The sequence below is a fragment of the Vidua chalybeata genome, chromosome 30 (genome assembly GCF_026979565.1).
Source record: "Vidua chalybeata isolate OUT-0048 chromosome 30, bVidCha1 merged haplotype, whole genome shotgun sequence".
NCBI classification, from domain to species: Eukaryota; Metazoa; Chordata; class Aves; order Passeriformes; family Viduidae; genus Vidua; species Vidua chalybeata.
The window spans coordinates 854,974-871,427 of NC_071559.1; the positions used below are offsets into that span (position 1 = coordinate 854,974).

A 16,454-nucleotide genomic window follows, 5' to 3' on the forward strand; every position below is an offset into this window, starting at 1 on the left:
GCAAAGCAATAGCGGGTGGGGGGGTTTGGGGGGGCCCCCGTGTCCCCCCCCCAGCCGGTCCCCGTGCCCCTCCCGTGTCCCCCCCCCGCTTCACCCCAATAAATGACGAGGTTTGAGCTCCTGCCCTCGGGCCTGGGGGGTTTGGAGGGGATCCCCGGGGGGGTTTTGGGGTCGCCGGGGGGGTTTGGGTTAGGATTGGTCCTCAGGGGTTTTTTGGGGTCCCCAGAGGGGTTTGGGGGGGTCCCCGCATGAGTTTTGGGGATCCCCAAAGGGGTCCCCGGTGGATTTTGGGGTCCCCAGGGGGTTTGGGGGTCCCCAAGGGAGTCCCAGGGGGGTTTTGGGGTCCCAAAATCCCCCCAAAATCCCCCCCTCGGGGCGGCGCAGGCACAGAGGAGGCAGCACACAGGACTGGGGGGGCACCGGCGTGTTGGGGGGCGCGGGGGGGGTCCCGGGGAATCCCAGGGGGTTTTTGGGGGTCCCGTGGCAGTCCCGGAAGGTTTTGGGGGGTCCTGGGGAGGTCCCAGGGGTTTTTTTTGCGGGTTCTGCGGGGGTCCCAGGGGTTTTTTGGGGGTCCTGGGAGGGTCCCGGGGGGATTTTGGGGGTCTCGTTGCAGTCCCAGGAGGTTTTGGGTGGTCCTGGGGAGGTCCCAGGGGTTTTTTGGGGGTCCTGGGAGGGTCCCAGGAGGTTTTGGGGGTCCCGGGGGGGTCCCCTCAACGCAGCAGCGACCACTTGATCTGCTCCTTCGCTGACTGCAGCACCTGGGGGGGACAGAGAGCTGGGGGGACACCTGGGGGGGACTGGGACACCCCTGGGAGGGTTTGGGGGGGCCCAAAGGGGTCAGGGGGGTCCCAGGAGTTTCTGGGAGGTCCCAGGAGTTTTTAGGAGGTCCCAGGGTTTTTTTGGGGATCCCAGGGTTTTTTTTGGGGGGGGGGGGGTCTCAGGGGTTTTTGGGGATCCCAGCGGTTTTTTCGGGGATCCCAGGGTTTTTTTGCGGGGGGGTCTCAGGGTTTTTTGGGGGGTCCCAGGGGGTTTTGGGGTCCTACCTGTGACACCGTCTGCTCTGTCAGGGGCACGTCCTCGCCCTGTGACAACGGGGACGGGGGGACAGGGGGGGACAGGGGGGACAGGGGGGACACGAGGGGACATTCGGGGGACACGAGGGGACATTTGGGGGACAGTGGGTGCCTGGGGCAGGGGGGGCACCCAGGATTCCCCTGAGCTGCCCCCAAAAACCCCGGAGACCCCCGAAAACCCCCAAATCCTCCCCAGTCCCCCCCAAAAAACCCAAATCCCCCCAAATCCCCCCCAAATGCCCCCAAAAACCCCAAATTCCCCCCAAAAACCCCAAATCCCTCCCAAATGCCCCCAAAAACCCCAAATCCCAAAAAAAACCAAATCCCCCAGATCCTCCCCAAATGCCCCCCAAATGCCCCCAAAAACCCCAAATCCCCCCAAAAACCCCAAATCCCTCCCAAAAACCCCAAATCCCCCAGATCCTCCCCAAACCCCCCGAACCCCTGAGCCCGTACCCGCACGGCCACGCGGTGCACGACCTGCTGGGGGTCACTCTCCAGGATGACCCTGAGGGGACACGGGGACACCTCAGCACCGGGGCTGACAGAGCCCGGGGGGTGACAATGACACTCCCAGAGCAGGTGACAGGGGTGACAGTGACAATGACACTCCCAGAGCAGGTGACAGAGGTGACAGTGGCAGTGACAGTCCCAGGGGATGTGGCAGTCCCAGGGAGGTGACAGGGGTGGCAGTGACAATGACAGTTCCAGGGCAGGTGACAGTCCCAGGCAGGTGACAGGGGGACACTGGCAGTCCCAGGGAGGTGACAGTGACAGTGGCAGTGACAGTGACAGTCCCAGGGGATGTGGCAGTCCCAGGCAGGTGACAGGGGTGACAGTGACAATGACAGTTCCAGGGCAGGTGATTGGGGGTCACTGACAGTCCCAGGGGAGGTGACAGTCACAGGGCAGGTGACAGGGGTGGCAGTGACAATGACAGTCCCAGAGCAGGTGACAGTTCCCAGGAGGTGACAGTAACAGTGGCAGTGACAGTGACACAGTGACAGTGACAGTGGCAGTGACACAGTGACAGTGACACAGTGATAGTGACACAGTGACAGTGACAGTGGCACAGTGACAGTGACAGTGGCAATGACACAGTGACACAGTGACACAGTGACAGTGACACAGTGACAGTGACAGTGACAAAATGACACAGTGACAGTGCCACAGTGACAGTGACAGTGACACAATGACACAGTGACAGTGACACAGTGACACAGTGACAGTGACACAATGACACAGTGACTGTGACACAGTGACACAGTGACAGTGACAGTGACACAATGACACAGTGACTGTGACACAGTGACACAGTGACAGTGACAGTGACACAGCGACACAGTGACAGTGACACAGTAACACAGTGACAGTGACAGCGACACAGTGACAGTGACACAATGACACAGTGACAGTGCCACAGTGACAGTGACAGAATGACACAGTGACAGTGACACAGTGACACAGTGACAGTGACACAGTAACACAGTGACAGTGACAGCGACACAGTGACAGTGACACAATGACACAGTGACAGTGCCACAGTGACAGTGACAGTGACAGAATGACACAGTGACAGTGACACAGTGACACAGTGACAGTGACAGTGGCCCACCCTCCGTCCACGATCTCGTCCACGGCCAGGAACAGCCCCTCCATGTTGTCCAGCAGCGCCCGGCGCTCCACGTTCTTCCTGGGGGACATCGGGGACATCGGGGACATGGGGACACCCCAACAGGGTCATGGGGACATCGGAGACATGGGGACATGGGGACACCCCACAGGACATGGGGACACCCCAACAGGGTCATGGGGACATCGGGGACATGGGGACACCCCACAGGACATGGGGACACCCCACAGGACATGGGGACACCCCAACGGGACATCAGGGACATGGGGACACCCCACAGGGACATCAGGGACACCCCAACGGGACACTGGGGACATCGGGGACACCCCACAGGGCTGGGACCCGAGGGGAAATGGGGACAGGGGGACCCCCCACAAAGCTGTCCCCAGGTGTGTCCCCAGGTGTGCCCAGGTGTCCCCAGGTGTGCCCAGGTGTCCCCAGGTGTGTCCCTACCTCAGCATTTGGCTCAGCGAGTCGAACAGGCAGTTGAGCACGGCCGTGAGCATCAGCTGGGGACAGAGGGGACAGAGGGACAGCAGGGTGACAGGGGGACAGAGGCAGTGTCCCCCCTGCCACCCCGGGGTCCCCCAGCAGCCCCGGGTGTCCTTGTGCCCCTGTGCCCAGCCCCTGTGCCCCTGCAGAGTCCCCAGCTGTCCCCAGCTGTCCCCACAGTGTCCCCAGCTGTCCCCACCCTGTCCCCGTGCTGTCCCCAGCTGTCCCCACGCTGTCCCCACACTATCCCTGCACTGTCCCCACACTGTCCCCGTGCTGTCCCCACACTGTCCCCGTGTCCCCGCGGTGTCCCCAGCTGTCCCCACACTGTCCCTGCGCTGTCCCCAGCTGTCCCCACACTATCCCCGCACTGTCCCCACGCTGTCCCCGCGCTGTCCCCAGCTGTCCCCACACTGTCCCTGCGCTGTCCCCAGCTGTCCCCACGCTCTACCCGCACTGTCCCCGCGCTGTCCCTGCACTGTCCCCAGCTGTCCCCACACTATCCCTGCACTGTCCCCAGCTGTCCCCACAGTGTCCCCAGCTGTCCCTGCGCTGTCCCCACACTGTCCCCAGCTGTCCCTGCGCTGTCCCCACACTATCTCTGCGCTGTCCCCACCCTGTCCCCACGCTGTCCCCATGTCCCCGCGGTGTCCCCACCTCGTTCTGGGTGGCGCTCCCGATGACACAGCAGTACAGGTCGATGCTGCTCTTGTACACCACGGTGAGCCCGTCCAGCAGCGCGATCTCACCTGCAGGGGAGGGACAGTGCCATGTCACCTGTGTCACCTGTGTCACCTGTGTGACACTGCCACTGTCACCTGTGTCACCTGTGTGACACTGCCACTGCCACCTGTGCCACCCCTGTGTCCCCACTGTCCCCCTGTACACCATGGTGAGCCCGTCCAGCAGCACGATCTCACCTGCAGGGGACAGTGCCATGTCACCTGTGTCACCCGTGTGACACTGCCACTGTTGCCTGTGCCACCCCTCAGTGTCCCCTCTGTCCCCTCAGTGTCACTCACTGTCACTGCGGTGTGTCTTGCTGAAGATGTTCTGTGTCCCTGTGACCCTGTCACACCTGTGCCACCCCCATGTCACCCCCGTGTCCCCCATGTCACTCACTGTCACTGTGGTGTGTCTTGCTGAAGATGTTCTGTCACTCTGTGACCCTGTCACACCTGTGCCACCCCCATGTCACCCCTGTGTCCCCCGTGTCACTCACTGTCACTGTGGTGTGTCTTGCTGAAGATGTTCTGTCACTCTGTGACCCTGTCACCCCAGTGCCACCCCTGTGTCCCCCGTGTCACTCACTGTCACTGTGGTGTGTCTTGCTGAAGATGTTCTGTCACTCTGTGACCCTGTCACCCCAGTGCCACTCAGTGTCACCCCCGTGTCACCCCGTGTCACTCAGTGTCACTGTGGTGTGTCTTGCTGAAGATGTTCTGTCACTCTGTGTCCCTGTCACCCCCGTGTCACCCCCGTGTCCCCAGTGTCACTCACTGTCACTGCAGTGTGTCTTGCTGAAGATGTTCTGTCACTCTGTGACCCTGTCACCCAGTGTCACCCCCATGTCACCCCCGTGTCCCCCGTGTCACTCACTGTCACTGCGGTGTGTCTTGCTGAAGATGTTCTGTCACTCTGTGACCCTGTCACACCTGTGCCACCCCCATGTCACCCCCGTGTCACCCTGTGTCACTCACTGTCACTGCGGTGTGTCTTGCTGAAGATGTTCTGCCACTCTGTGACCCTGTCACACCTGTGCCACCCCCGTGTCACCCCGTGTCACTCACTGTCACTGCGGTGTGTCTTGCTGAAGATGTTCTTCTCGAAGGCGCGCTGCTCCTTCACGCTGGGGTACGTGTCATCGTAGTACTGGGACACGGGGACAGCGGTGGGGACGTGGGGACATCAACGGAGACATCGGGGACACAGGACAAGGACATCGGCCCCCCCCTTCCACCGGCGCCACCTGCCCTGTCCCTTGCCCAGAGCCACATCCCCCTCAGGGCAGTGTCCCCTCGGTGTCCCCTCGGTGTCCCCAGTGTCCCTGCAGTGTCCCCTCAGTGTCCCCTCGGTGTCCCCTGTGTCCCCAGTGTCCCCTCGGTGTCCCCAGTGTCCCCAGTGTCCCCTTGGTGTCCCCAGTGTCCCCTCGGTGTCCCCTCGGTGTCCCCGGTGTCCCCAGTGTCCCTCAGTGTCCCCTCAGTGCCCCCTCAGTGTCCCCTCGGTGTCCCCGGTGTCCCCTCGGTGTCCCCGGTGTCCCCAGTGTCCCCTCGGTGTCCCCTCAGTGCCCCCTCAGTGTCCCCTCAGTGTCCCCTCGGTGTCCCCTCGGTGTCCCCGGTGTCCCCAGTGTCCCCTCGGTGTCCCCAGTGTCCCCAGTGTCCCCTCGGTGTCCCCTTTGTCCCCTCGGTGTCCCCAGTGTCCCCTCGGTGTCCCCGGTGTCCCCTCAGTGCCCCCTCAGTGTCCCCTCGGTGTCCCCGGTGTCCCCTCGGTGTCCCCTCAGTGTCCCCTCGGTGTCCCCTTTGCCCCCTCGGTGTCCCCTGTGTCCCCTCGGTGTCCCCTTTGTCCCCTCGGTGTCCCTGGTGTCCCCAGTGTCCCCTCAGTGTCCCCTCAGTGTCCCCAGTGTTCCCTCAGTGTCCCCTCAGTGTCCCCTCGGTGTCCCCAGTGTCCCCTCGGTGTCCCCTCAGTGTCCCCTCGGTGTCCCCAGTGTCCCCTCGGTGTCCCCTCAGTGTCCCCTCGGTGTCCCCAGTGTCCCCTCGGTGTCCCCTCAGTGTCCCCTCGGTGTCCCCGGTGTCCCCACCTTGGCGAAGAGCCGCTCGCCGTCGTTGTCCAGGATGATGATGGCCTTGACCGTGTACAGGGACGGCTCCTGCGGGACAGGGACAGGGACAGTGCCACCCCCGGGACAGGGACAGGGACAGTGCCACCCCCGGGACAGGGACAGGGACAGTGCCACCCCCGGAACAGGGACAGGGACAGGGACAGTGCCACCCCCGGGACAGGGACAGCCACACTGGGACAGGGACAGGGACAGTGCCACCCCCGGAACAGGGACAGGGACAGGGACAGGGACAGGGACAGTGCCACCCCCGGGACAGGGACAGGGACAGGGACAGTGCCACCCCCCGCGGGACAGGGACAGGGACAGTGCCACCCCCGGGACAGGGACAGGGACAGTGCCACCCCCCGCGGGACAGGGACAGGGACAGTGCCACCCCCGGAACAGGGACAGGGACAGGGACAGTGCCACCCCCGGAACAGGGACAGGGACAGGGACAGTGCCACCCCCGGGACAGGGACAGGGACAGGGACAGTGCCACCCCCTGCGGGACAGGGACAGGGACAGTGCCACCCCCGGGACAGGGACAGGGACAGTGCCACCCCCCGCGGGACAGGGACAGGGACAGTGCCACCCCCGGGACAGGGACAGCCACACTGGGACAGGGACAGGGACAGTGCCACCCCCGGAACAGGGACAGGGACAGGGACAGGGACAGTGCCACCCCCCGCGGGACAGGGACAGTGCCACCCCTGGGGACAGGGACAGCCACACTGGGACAGGGACAGGGACAGTGCCACCCCCCCCCAGGACAGGGACAGTGCCACCCCTGGGGACAGGGACAGTGCCACGTCCGGCGGGCGCAGGGGGTGCCCAGGACCAAGTTCTGTGATGCACTGACTGCCCGGAGCCACAGCCCAGTGTAGGACAGAACCCCGCCCTGGGCACCCAAAACTGCCCCAATGTCCCCAAATGTCCCCAGTGTCCCCAAATGCCCCCGGAGCCACAGCCCAGTGTAGGACAGAACCCCGCCCTGGGCACCCAAAACTGCCCCAATGTCCCCAAATGTCCCCAATGTCCCCAAATGCCCCCGGAGCCACAGCCCAGTGTAGGACAGAACCCCGCCCTGGGCACCCAAAACTGCCCCAATGTCCCCAAATGTCCCCAATGTCCCCAGTGTCCCCAGTGTCCCCGGAACCACAGCCCAGTGTAGGACAGACACCCCTCAGTTCCCCCAGTTCCCCCCAGTCCCTCCCAGTTCCCCCAGTCCCTCCCACTTCCCCCAGTTCCCCCCAGTCCCCCCCAGTTCCCCCCAGTCCCTCCCAGTACCCCCAGTTCCCCCAGTCCCCCCCAGTTCCACCAGTCCCCCCCAGTCCCTCCCAGTTTCCCCCCCGGCCTCACCAGCACCAGCGCCTCCATTTTGCCTCCGCCGCTGCCGACGTGGAGCCGGAAGAGTGCCCGCCGCTGATTGGCTCATCGCATGCCAATCACTCCCGTTGGCCCCACCCCGCCAGGCTGATTGGCCTAACTCTGCCTCCATCCCACCAGTCGCTGCGCGCTCTCGTGCCGTGGGCGGGCCTATCTTTCCCGCCCTTCCGTAGACGGGCGTTGATTGGGTTATCCAGCCGTCAATCACCGCCGCACAGCGCTCCCGGAAGCGGAGGGGGTGGCGCAGTTGCTATAGTGACCGGGGAAGCGCTGACGTCACCCCCTTTGCTGGGCCGGGGCTGTGATTGGCTGGCTCGGTGAGCACGTGACCGGAAGCGAGGCCCTTTCTGCTGATGGGACCCCCGAGCGTGTCACCTGGGGCGGGGGACAGCGGGGACACCGGGGAACAGCGGGGACAGCGGGGACAGCGGGGGACAGCGGGGACAGCGGGGGACACCGGGGACACCGGGGACACCGGGGACAGCGGGGACAGCGGGGGACAGCGGGGACACCGGGGGACAGGGGGGACAGCGGGGACAGCGGGGGACACCGGGGGACAGCGGGGACACCGGGGACAGCGGGGACACCGGGGGACAGCGGGGACAGCGGGGGACACCGGGGGACAGCGGGGACAGCGGGGACAGCGGGGGACAGCGGGGACAGCGGGGGACAGCGGGGACAGCGGGGACACCGGGGGACAGCGGGGACAGCGGGGACAGCGGGGGACAGCAGGGACACTGGGGACAGCGGGGACAGCGGGGGATAGCGGGGGATAGCGGGGACACCGGGGGACAGCGGGGACACCGGGGGACAGCGGGGACAGCGGGGACACCGGGGGACAGCGGGGGACAGCGGGGACACCGGGGACACCGGGGACACCGGGGGATAGCGGGGACACCGGGGGACAGCGGGGGACAGCGGGGACACCGGGGACAGCGGGGACAGCGGGGGATAGCGGGGACACCGGGGGACAGCGGGGACACCGGGGGACACCGGGGACAGCGGGGACACCGGGGGACACCGGGGGACAGCGGGGGACAGCGGGGGATAGCGGGGACACCGGGGACAGCGGGGACACCGGGGACACCGGGGACACCGGGGGACAGCGGGGGACACCGGGGGACAGCGGGGGACAGCGGGGACACCGGGGGACAGCGGGGGACACCGGGGGACACCGGGGACAGCGGGGACACCGGGGGACAGCGGGGGACACCGGGGACACCGGGGACACCGGGGACACCGGGGGACAGCGGGGGACACCGGGGACACCGGGGACACCGGGGGACAGCGGGGGACAGCGGGGGACAGCGGGGACACCGGGGGACAGCGGGGGACAGCGGGGGACAGCGGGGACACCGGGGGACACCGGGGGACAGCGGGGGACAGCGGGGACACCGGGGGACAGCGGGGGACAGCGGGGACACTGGGGACAGCGGGGGATAGCGGGGACACCGGGGACAGCGGGGGACACCGGGGGACACGGGTGGCACCCTGTGTCACCTCCCAGGTGTTGGGGACACCCGGGGACAGCGGTGGCACCCTGTGTCACCTCCCAGGTGTTGGGGACACCCAGGGACAGCAGTGGCACCCTGTGTCACCTCCCGGGTGTTGGGACAGCGGTGGCACCCTGTGTCACCCACCGCTGTTGTCTCTGTCCCCTCCAGGGCTGCTTTGTCCCCAGCCGTGTCCCTGTCCCCTCCATCCCTGTCCCCATCCTGTTCCCTGTCCCCTCCAAGGCCCTTCTGTCCCCGCTGTGTCCCCGCGCTGTCCCTGTCCCCGCAGTGTCCCTGCGGTGCCTCCATTGTGTCCCTGTCCCCGTGGTGTCCCCCTGGTGTCCCTGCGGTGTCCCTGTCCCCTCCATGGCCGTGCTGTCCCTGCAGTGTCCCTGTCCCAACAGTGTCCCCAGTGTCCCTGTCCCCATTTTATCCCTGTCTCTGCAGTGTCCCTGTTGTGTCCCCACGGTGTCCCCGCAGTGTCCCCAGTGTCCCCAGAGATGCACACAGGTACAAAAATACCCTTTTATTGAGGGCACCGGGGGGTCCCGCAGTGTCCCCGCAGTGTCCCTGTCCCCGCAGTGTCCCCAGTGTCCCCAGAGACGCACACAGGTACAAAAATACCCTTTTATTGAGGGCACCAGGGGGTCCCGCAGTGTCCCCGCAGTGTCCCCGCAGTGTCCCCGCAGTGTCCCCGCAGTGTCCCCAGTGTCCCCAGAGACGCACACAGGTACAAAAATACCCTTTTATTGAGGGCACCGGGGGGTCCCGCAGTGTCCCTGTGGTGTCCCCACAGTGTCCCTGTCCCCACAGTGTCCCTGTGGTGTCCCCAGTGTCCCCAGAGACGCACACAGGTACAAAAATACCCTTTTATTGAGGGCACCGGGGGGTCCTGCAGTGTCCCCGCAGTGTCCCCGTTGTGTCCCCGCAGTGTCCCTGTCCCCGCAGTGTCCCTGTGGTGTCCCTGTGGTGTCCCCACAGTGTCCCCGTTGTGTCCCCGCAGTGTCCCCGCAGTGTCCCTGTCCCCGCAGTGTCCCCAGGTGTCCCCGCAGTGTCCCTGTGGTGTCCCCGCAGTGTCCCCAGTGTCCCCAGAGACGCACACAGGTACAAAAATACCCTTTTATTGAGGGCACCGGGGGGTCCCGCAGTGTCCCCGCAGTGTCCCCAGGTGTCCCCGCAGTGTCCCTGTGGTGTCCCCGCAGTGTCCCCAGTGTCCCCAGAGACGCACACAGGTACAAAAATACCCTTTTATTGAGGGCACCGGGGGGTCCTGCAGTGTCCCCGCAGTGTCCCCGTTGTGTCCCCGCAGTGTCCCTGTCCCCGCAGTGTCCCTGTGGTGTCCCTGTGGTGTCCCCACAGTGTCCCCGTTGTGTCCCCGCAGTGTCCCCGCAGTGTCCCTGTCCCCGCAGTGTCCCCAGGTGTCCCCGCAGTGTCCCTGTGGTGTCCCCGCAGTGTCCCCAGTGTCCCCAGAGATGCACACAGGTACAAAAATACCCTTTTATTGAGGGCACCGGGGGGTCCCGCAGTGTCCCCGCAGTGTCCCTGTCCCCGCAGTGTCCCTGTCCCCGCAGTGTCCCCAGGTGTCCCCGCAGTGTCCCTGTGGTGTCCCCGCAGTGTCCCCAGTGTCCCCAGAGACGCACACAGGTACAAAAATACCCTTTTATTGAGGGCACCGGGGGGGTCCTGCAGTGTCCCCGCGGTGTCCCCGCAGTGTCCCTGTCCCCGCAGTGTCCCTGTGGTGTCCCCGCAGTGTCCCCAGAGACGCACACAGGTACAAAAATACCCTTTTATTGAGGGCACCGGGGGGTCCCGCGGGCGCTGGGGCAGGGCTGGGGGGGGTCACCCGGCCGGGGCTGTCCCCAGGTGTCCCCAGGTGTCCCCACGCTCACCTCCGCGGGCTCCTCTCCCGGGGCCGGCGGCTCCTACAAAAGGGAAGGTGGCAATTAGTGACAGGGGGGTGGCACACCCGGGGGACAACAGAGGCGTGGGGGGGCGGAGCCAGGCTGTGACTGACAGCTGAGGCGACCAATCAGGTGAGTGCAGCACCACCACCCCACCCCCCCACCTCTAAAATTAACAATAATAATAAAAAATAATTTAAAAAAAAACCCAAGAGACATTTATTGACAGGGTGGGGGGTACAGGACACGGGGGGGAATTCCGGCCGCTCCGCTCGGGAACCATGGGGGGACCCGGACACGGCCACCTCGGGGGTCCCGGGGGTCCCGGGGGCTCTGCCCGGCCCAGCGCCGGCTCCAGGCACCGCCCCGGCTCCCGCCCGGCTCCGGCTCCTGCGGGACAGAGGGGCAGGGTCAGGATCAGGGTCGGGAACGGGACTGGGGCAGGGTCAGGATCTGGGTCGGGATTGGGGCAGGGTCAGGATCGGGATTGGGAACGGGACTGGGGCAGGGTCAGGATTGGGGCAGGGTCAGGATTGGGATCATGAGTGGGATCATGACTGGGATTGGGGCAGGGTCAGGATTGGGATTGGGGCAGGGTCAGGACTGAGATCAGGACTGGGATTTGGGCAGGGTCAGGATTGGGATTTGGATCAGGATCGGGGTTGGGATCAGGTCAGGATTGGAGTTGGGATTGGGATCAGGAGCAGCTCCAGTGCTGGGGGCTCCAGGAGGGGCAGAGCCCCAAATCCAGCTCCAGTCCCTGCCCCAATCCCTGCCCTGTTCCCTGCCCCATCCCTGCCCCAATTCCCACCCCATACCCCAATCCCTGCCCCGATCCCAATGATCCCATTCCCATCCCTGCCCTAATCCCGATGATCCCAGCCCTGTTCTCTGCCCCGATCCCAATGATCCCATTCCCATCCCTGCCCCAATCCTGGCTCCTATCCCTGCCCCTTTCTCTGCCCCGATCCCGATGATCCCATTCCCATCCCTGCCCTGATCCAGATGATCCCAGCCCCGTTCCCTTCCCCAATCCCAGCCCCAACCCCGCTGGAATTCCCACCTCCACCCCTTCCCCCGTTTCCCCTCATTTCCATCCTTTTTCCCTCTTTTCCTGCTATTTCCTCCCATTTTTCATCACTTTCTCTCCCAGTTCCTCTCACTTTTAACCATTTCCTCCATCTCTTCCCAACTTTTTCTCTTTTCCAGCCTTTTCTTGCTTCCCTCTTTTCTTTTCCCCCCAATCTTTCCCCCCCCTTATTTCCCTTTTCCCAAAGCCCTTTCCCTTCATCCCTCCCACTTTTTTCCCACTTCTTCAACTTCCCTTCATCTCTTCCTAACCTTTTTTTTTCCTATTTTCCCACTTTTCCCCCTAAACCTTCCTCCCAACCTTTTCTTTCCCTTCAGCTTCCCCCCTGAGCATTTCATCACTTTTTCTCTCAATTCTCTTCCCATTTTTTCCATTTTCTCCCCAATTTTCCCCACATTTTTCTCCCCCTTTTCCTATATTTTCCCCATCCTTTTTCCCCTATTTTCCCCACCTTTTTTCCCTGTTTTTTTCCCATTTCCCCCAATTTTCCCCACTCTTTCCCCCTATTTTCCCCATTTCCCTCCCAATCTTTCCCACCTTTTTCCCATATTTTCCCCAGCTTTTCCCCATATTTTCTCCCCCTTTTCCCATATTTTCCCCACCTTTTTCCCTGTTTTTCTCCCTATTTTCCCCCAGTCTTTCCCACCCTTTTCTCATATTTTCCCCACCCTTTTCCCATATTTTCCCCATTTCCCCCCCAGTCTTTCCCACCCTTTTCCCATATTTTCCCCATCCTTTTCCCTGATTTTCCCCAGCTTTTCCCCATATTTTTCTCCCCCTTTTCCCACATTTTCCCCACCCTTTTCCCCCGTTTTCCCCCCTCACCTGGCCGTTAAAACCTCCTCCCTCCTCCGTAGCTGCCGCCGCCGCTGGAGCTGCCGTAGCCGCCTGTGGAACCAGGAGGGGATTTAGGAACACCCAAAAATTGGGGGGGGGGAACATTTGGGGACCCCCCAGACCCACAGTGACACAGGACCCCTGTGTGGACATTCTGGGGTCACTCCAGCTTATTTTGGGGTCTTCCCAGCACATTTTGAGCCCCCCCCCCGGTTATTTTAAGGCCACCCCAACACAACTTAAGCTCCCCCAAGGTGATTTTTGGGGACTCACCACTGCTGTAGGGCCCCGAGCTGCACCCCCCAAAGCTGCCCCGGTATATTTACGATATTTTGCGGTTCCCCAGGTGACTTTTGGGAATCTCCAGGTGGTTTTTGGGGTCCCCCAGGTGATTTTTAGGGTCCCCCAGGGGGGTTTTGGGGTCCCCCAGGTGATTTTTAGGGTCCCCCAGGGGGTTTTTGGGGTCCCCCCAGGTGATTTTTAGGGTCCCCAGGTGATTTTTAGGGTCCCCCAGGGGTTTTTGGGGCCCCCAGGGGTTTTGGGGACTCACCGCCACCGTAGGGCCCCGAGCTGCGCCCCCCGAAGCTGCCGCCCTTCATGGGCCCGAAGCTCGAGGCCTGGTTGTTGTAGCTGCCGAAGTCGTTGTAGCTGCCCCCGCCCCCGAAATTGCTGCCTGGGGGGAGACACAGGGGTCAGGGGGGTCAGGGGGGGGACAGAGGGGACAGGGGGGGACAGAGGGGTCAGGGGGGTCAGGGGGGGACAGAGGGGACAGGGGGGGACAGGGGGGGACAGAGGGGTCAGGGGGGGACAGAGGGGACAGGGGGGGACAGGGGGGGGACAGAGGGGACAGGGGGGACAGAGGGGACAGGGGGGGGACAGGGGGGGACAGAGGGGTCAGGGGGGGACAGAGGGGACAGGGGGGGTCAGGGGGAGACAGAGGGGACAGGGGGGACAGAGGGGTCAGGGGGGAGACAGAGGGGTCAGGGGAGACAGAGGGGACAGGGGGGACAACCCCAGAGCTGGCAGGACCAGGGAGCACCCAGGGGTGGCCCCGTGATGGGGGGAATGGGGAGATTTGGGATCCCCAAGGCTCTGGGAGCTCTGGGATGGTTGAACTGGGAGCCCAGAGTCCAGGGGGCTTTAACTGGGATTAACCCACCGTGATCTTTGGGATGGGTTTCCTGCAATCCCAAACCCACCCATGATCCCTTCCCTGAGATCCCAAAGCCCCACTGAGCTCCAGAATCTTTGCTCTGCGATCCCAAACCTCCCCATGCTCCCTTCCCAGAGATCCCAAACCTCCCTGTGATCTCCAGGATCTTATCCCAGAGATCCCAAACCTCCCTGTGCTCCCTTCCCAGAGATCCCAAACCTCCCTGTGATCTCCAGGATCTTTTCCCAGAGATCCCAAACTCCCGTGTTCCCTTCCCGGAGCCCCCCAAACCCCCCCGGTGCTCCCTTCCCCATCTCCCGGGTGCCGGGCGGTGCCAGCCGCCCCGGGGGGTGTCCCCGGTGCCCCCGGGGTCCCACCTGTGCCCGCCTCGGCCAGCCCGTTGCGCACGGCCAGCGCCGGTCCCCGCGCCGGCCGCCGGCCCCCGCTGCCGCCGCCGAAGCCACCACCGCCGTTGTTGTAGCCGTCGTAGGAGCCGCTGCCGCCGTAGCCCCGGTTGCCCCCGGAGTAGCCGGGGCCGCCGCCGCCGCCATAACCTGGGGGGGAAGGACAAGAAGGGGCTTTGAGGCAGGGGGGCCGCGGCGGGCGCGGCGGGGCCGGGCTGCGGCGGGCGCGGGCTGCGTGGCTGGCGGGGCCGGGCGTCCTGGCGGTGCCCCCGGGCTCAGGCCCGGCCTGGCCTTACCGTCAGCGCCAAATCCATTAAATCCCTCGCCGCCGCAGGCGCCGGCGCGGCCGCCGCCGCCAAACCCACCTGGAAAAACAAACGGCGCTGGGGCCCTGCCAGGGACGGGCGCCGGGGCCCGGGGGGACGTGGAGCGGCAGCGGCGGCATCGAGGGAGGGTCCCCGTGCCCTGGGTCGGTGCTGTCCCTGTCCCTGTCCCCAGGGTCGGTGCTGTCCCTGTCCCTGTGCCCGGGGTCGGTGCTGTCCCTGTCCCCATGCTCGGTTCTGTCCCTGTCCCCGTGCTTGGTGCTGTCCCTGTCCCTGTGCCTGGTGCTGTCCCTGTCCCTGTGCCTGGTGCTGTCCCTGTCCCTAGGGTCGGTGCTGTCCCTGTCCCCATGCTCAGTTCTGTCCCTGTCCCCGTGCTTGGTGCTGTCCCTGTCCCTGTGCCCGGTGCTGTTCCTGTCCCCGGTGCTGTCCCTGTCCCTGTGCTGTCCCTGTGCCCAGGGTCGGTGCTGTCCCTGTCCCTGTGCCCAGTGCTGTCCCTGTCCCTGTCCCCGTGCTCGGTTCTGTCCCTGTCCCCGGTGCTGTCCCTCCTTCCCGTCACTCACCACGTCCCCCGAAGTTGCCGCCGCGGTTGAAGTTGTCACCGCCGCCGAAGCCGCCGCCGCGGCCGCCGCCGAAGTTTCCGGAACCGCTGCGGCCTAGCAGAGGGGGCGGGGGGGGGGCACAGCCTTTAGGCACAGCGCGGGTGGCACGGGCGGCGCGGGCACGGCAGGGACACGGCCGGGCGGCCGCGGGCCGGGCGCTCACCTCGCTGGCCGGCCGAGGCGCTGGCCATCTCCTGCTTGGACAGGGCCTTGCGCACCTCGCAGTTGTGCCCGTTCACCGTGTGGTACTTCTGGACTGCGGGGACACGCGCGGGCTCAGCCCGGGGCAGCGCCGCCCCGGTGCAGTGGCGCTGTCCCGGGCTGGCAACCACCCCACACGGTGCCCAGGCTGTCCCCGGCTGGGTTGTCACTGCCCCACACCATCCCCAGGCTGTCTTCAGCCAGGCTGTCACCCCCCAGTGTCCCCAAAGCTGTCCCCACACTGTCCCCAGGCTGTCTCCAGCTGGGCTGAAACCCCCCAGTGTCCCCAAGCTGTCCGCAGGTGTCCCCAGGCTGTCACCCCCCAGTCTCCCCAGGCTGTCCGCAGGTGTCCCCAGGCTGTCACCCCCCAGTGTCCCCAGTGTCCCCAGCGTCACTCACTGACGATTTTGTCCACGGAGTCGTGGTCGTCGAAGGTGACGAAGGCGAAGCCGCGCTTCTTGCCGCTGCCGCGGTCGGTCATGATCTCGATGACCTCAATCTTGCCGTACTGGCCGAAGTAGTCGCGCAGGTGATGCTCCTCCGTGTCCTCCTTGATGCCGCCCACGAAGATCTTCTTCACCGTCAGGTGCGCGCCGGGCCGCTGCGAGTCCTGCGGGACAGCCGGGATCACAGCGGGGACGCGCCACGGCCACCGGGCCCGGCCCTGGGGCCACCGCCGGCAGCAGCGGCCAGGGCCACCATCCCTGTCCCCAGGGCCACTGCCAGCAGCAGCAGGCACGGCCACTGCCACCATTCCTGTCCCCAGGGCCACTGCCAGCAGCAGCGGCCAGGGCCACCATCCCTGTCCCCAGGGCCACTGCTATGAGCAGCAGGCAGGGCCACCATCCCTGTCCCCAGGGCCACTGCTATGAGCAGCAGGCAGGGACACCATCCCTGTCCCCAGGGCCACTGCTATGAGCAGCAGGCAGGGCCACCATCCCTGTCCCCAGGGCCACTGCTATGAGCAGCAGGCAGGGACACCATCCCTGTCCCCAGGGCCACTGCTATGAGCAGCAGGCAGGGCCACCATCCCTGTCCCCAGGGCCACTGC

At 65.1% G+C, this 16,454-nt stretch overlaps 2 protein-coding genes across 4 annotated transcripts; both read right to left on the minus strand.

The window, feature by feature from the left end:
* Positions 1-409: 409 nt before the first annotated feature.
* Positions 410-7,458, minus strand: COPZ1 (COPI coat complex subunit zeta 1). Its single transcript, XM_053967691.1, has 9 exons — positions 7,376-7,458; positions 5,996-6,064; positions 4,989-5,070; positions 3,856-3,947; positions 3,160-3,215; positions 2,689-2,766; positions 1,530-1,581; positions 1,044-1,082; positions 410-758 (listed from the first exon to the last, which is right to left on the minus strand). Exons 1-9 carry the CDS (start codon positions 7,391-7,393, stop codon positions 711-713), a joined length of 534 nt encoding a protein of 177 aa, XP_053823666.1. The 5' UTR covers positions 7,394-7,458; the 3' UTR covers positions 410-710.
* Positions 7,459-10,667: 3,209 nt separating this feature from the next.
* Positions 10,668-16,172, minus strand: HNRNPA1 (heterogeneous nuclear ribonucleoprotein A1). 3 transcript variants are annotated; one of them, XM_053967624.1, is made up of 8 exons: positions 15,803-16,172; positions 15,366-15,458; positions 15,164-15,286; positions 14,577-14,645; positions 14,254-14,430; positions 13,274-13,396; positions 12,712-12,774; positions 10,668-11,186 (listed from the first exon to the last, which is right to left on the minus strand). In XM_053967624.1, the coding sequence occupies exons 1-7, from the start codon at positions 16,155-16,157 to the stop codon at positions 12,719-12,721; spliced, it is 996 nt and encodes a 331-aa protein (XP_053823599.1). In that variant the 5' UTR covers positions 16,158-16,172; the 3' UTR covers positions 10,668-11,186; positions 12,712-12,718. The 3 variants fall into 3 exon arrangements, with proteins under 3 accessions (XP_053823599.1, XP_053823601.1, XP_053823602.1); XM_053967626.1 differs by having other exon boundaries at positions 10,992-11,186; positions 15,164-15,256; XM_053967627.1 differs by lacking the exon at positions 14,577-14,645 and having other exon boundaries at positions 10,992-11,186.
* Positions 16,173-16,454: the final 282 nt, after the last annotated feature.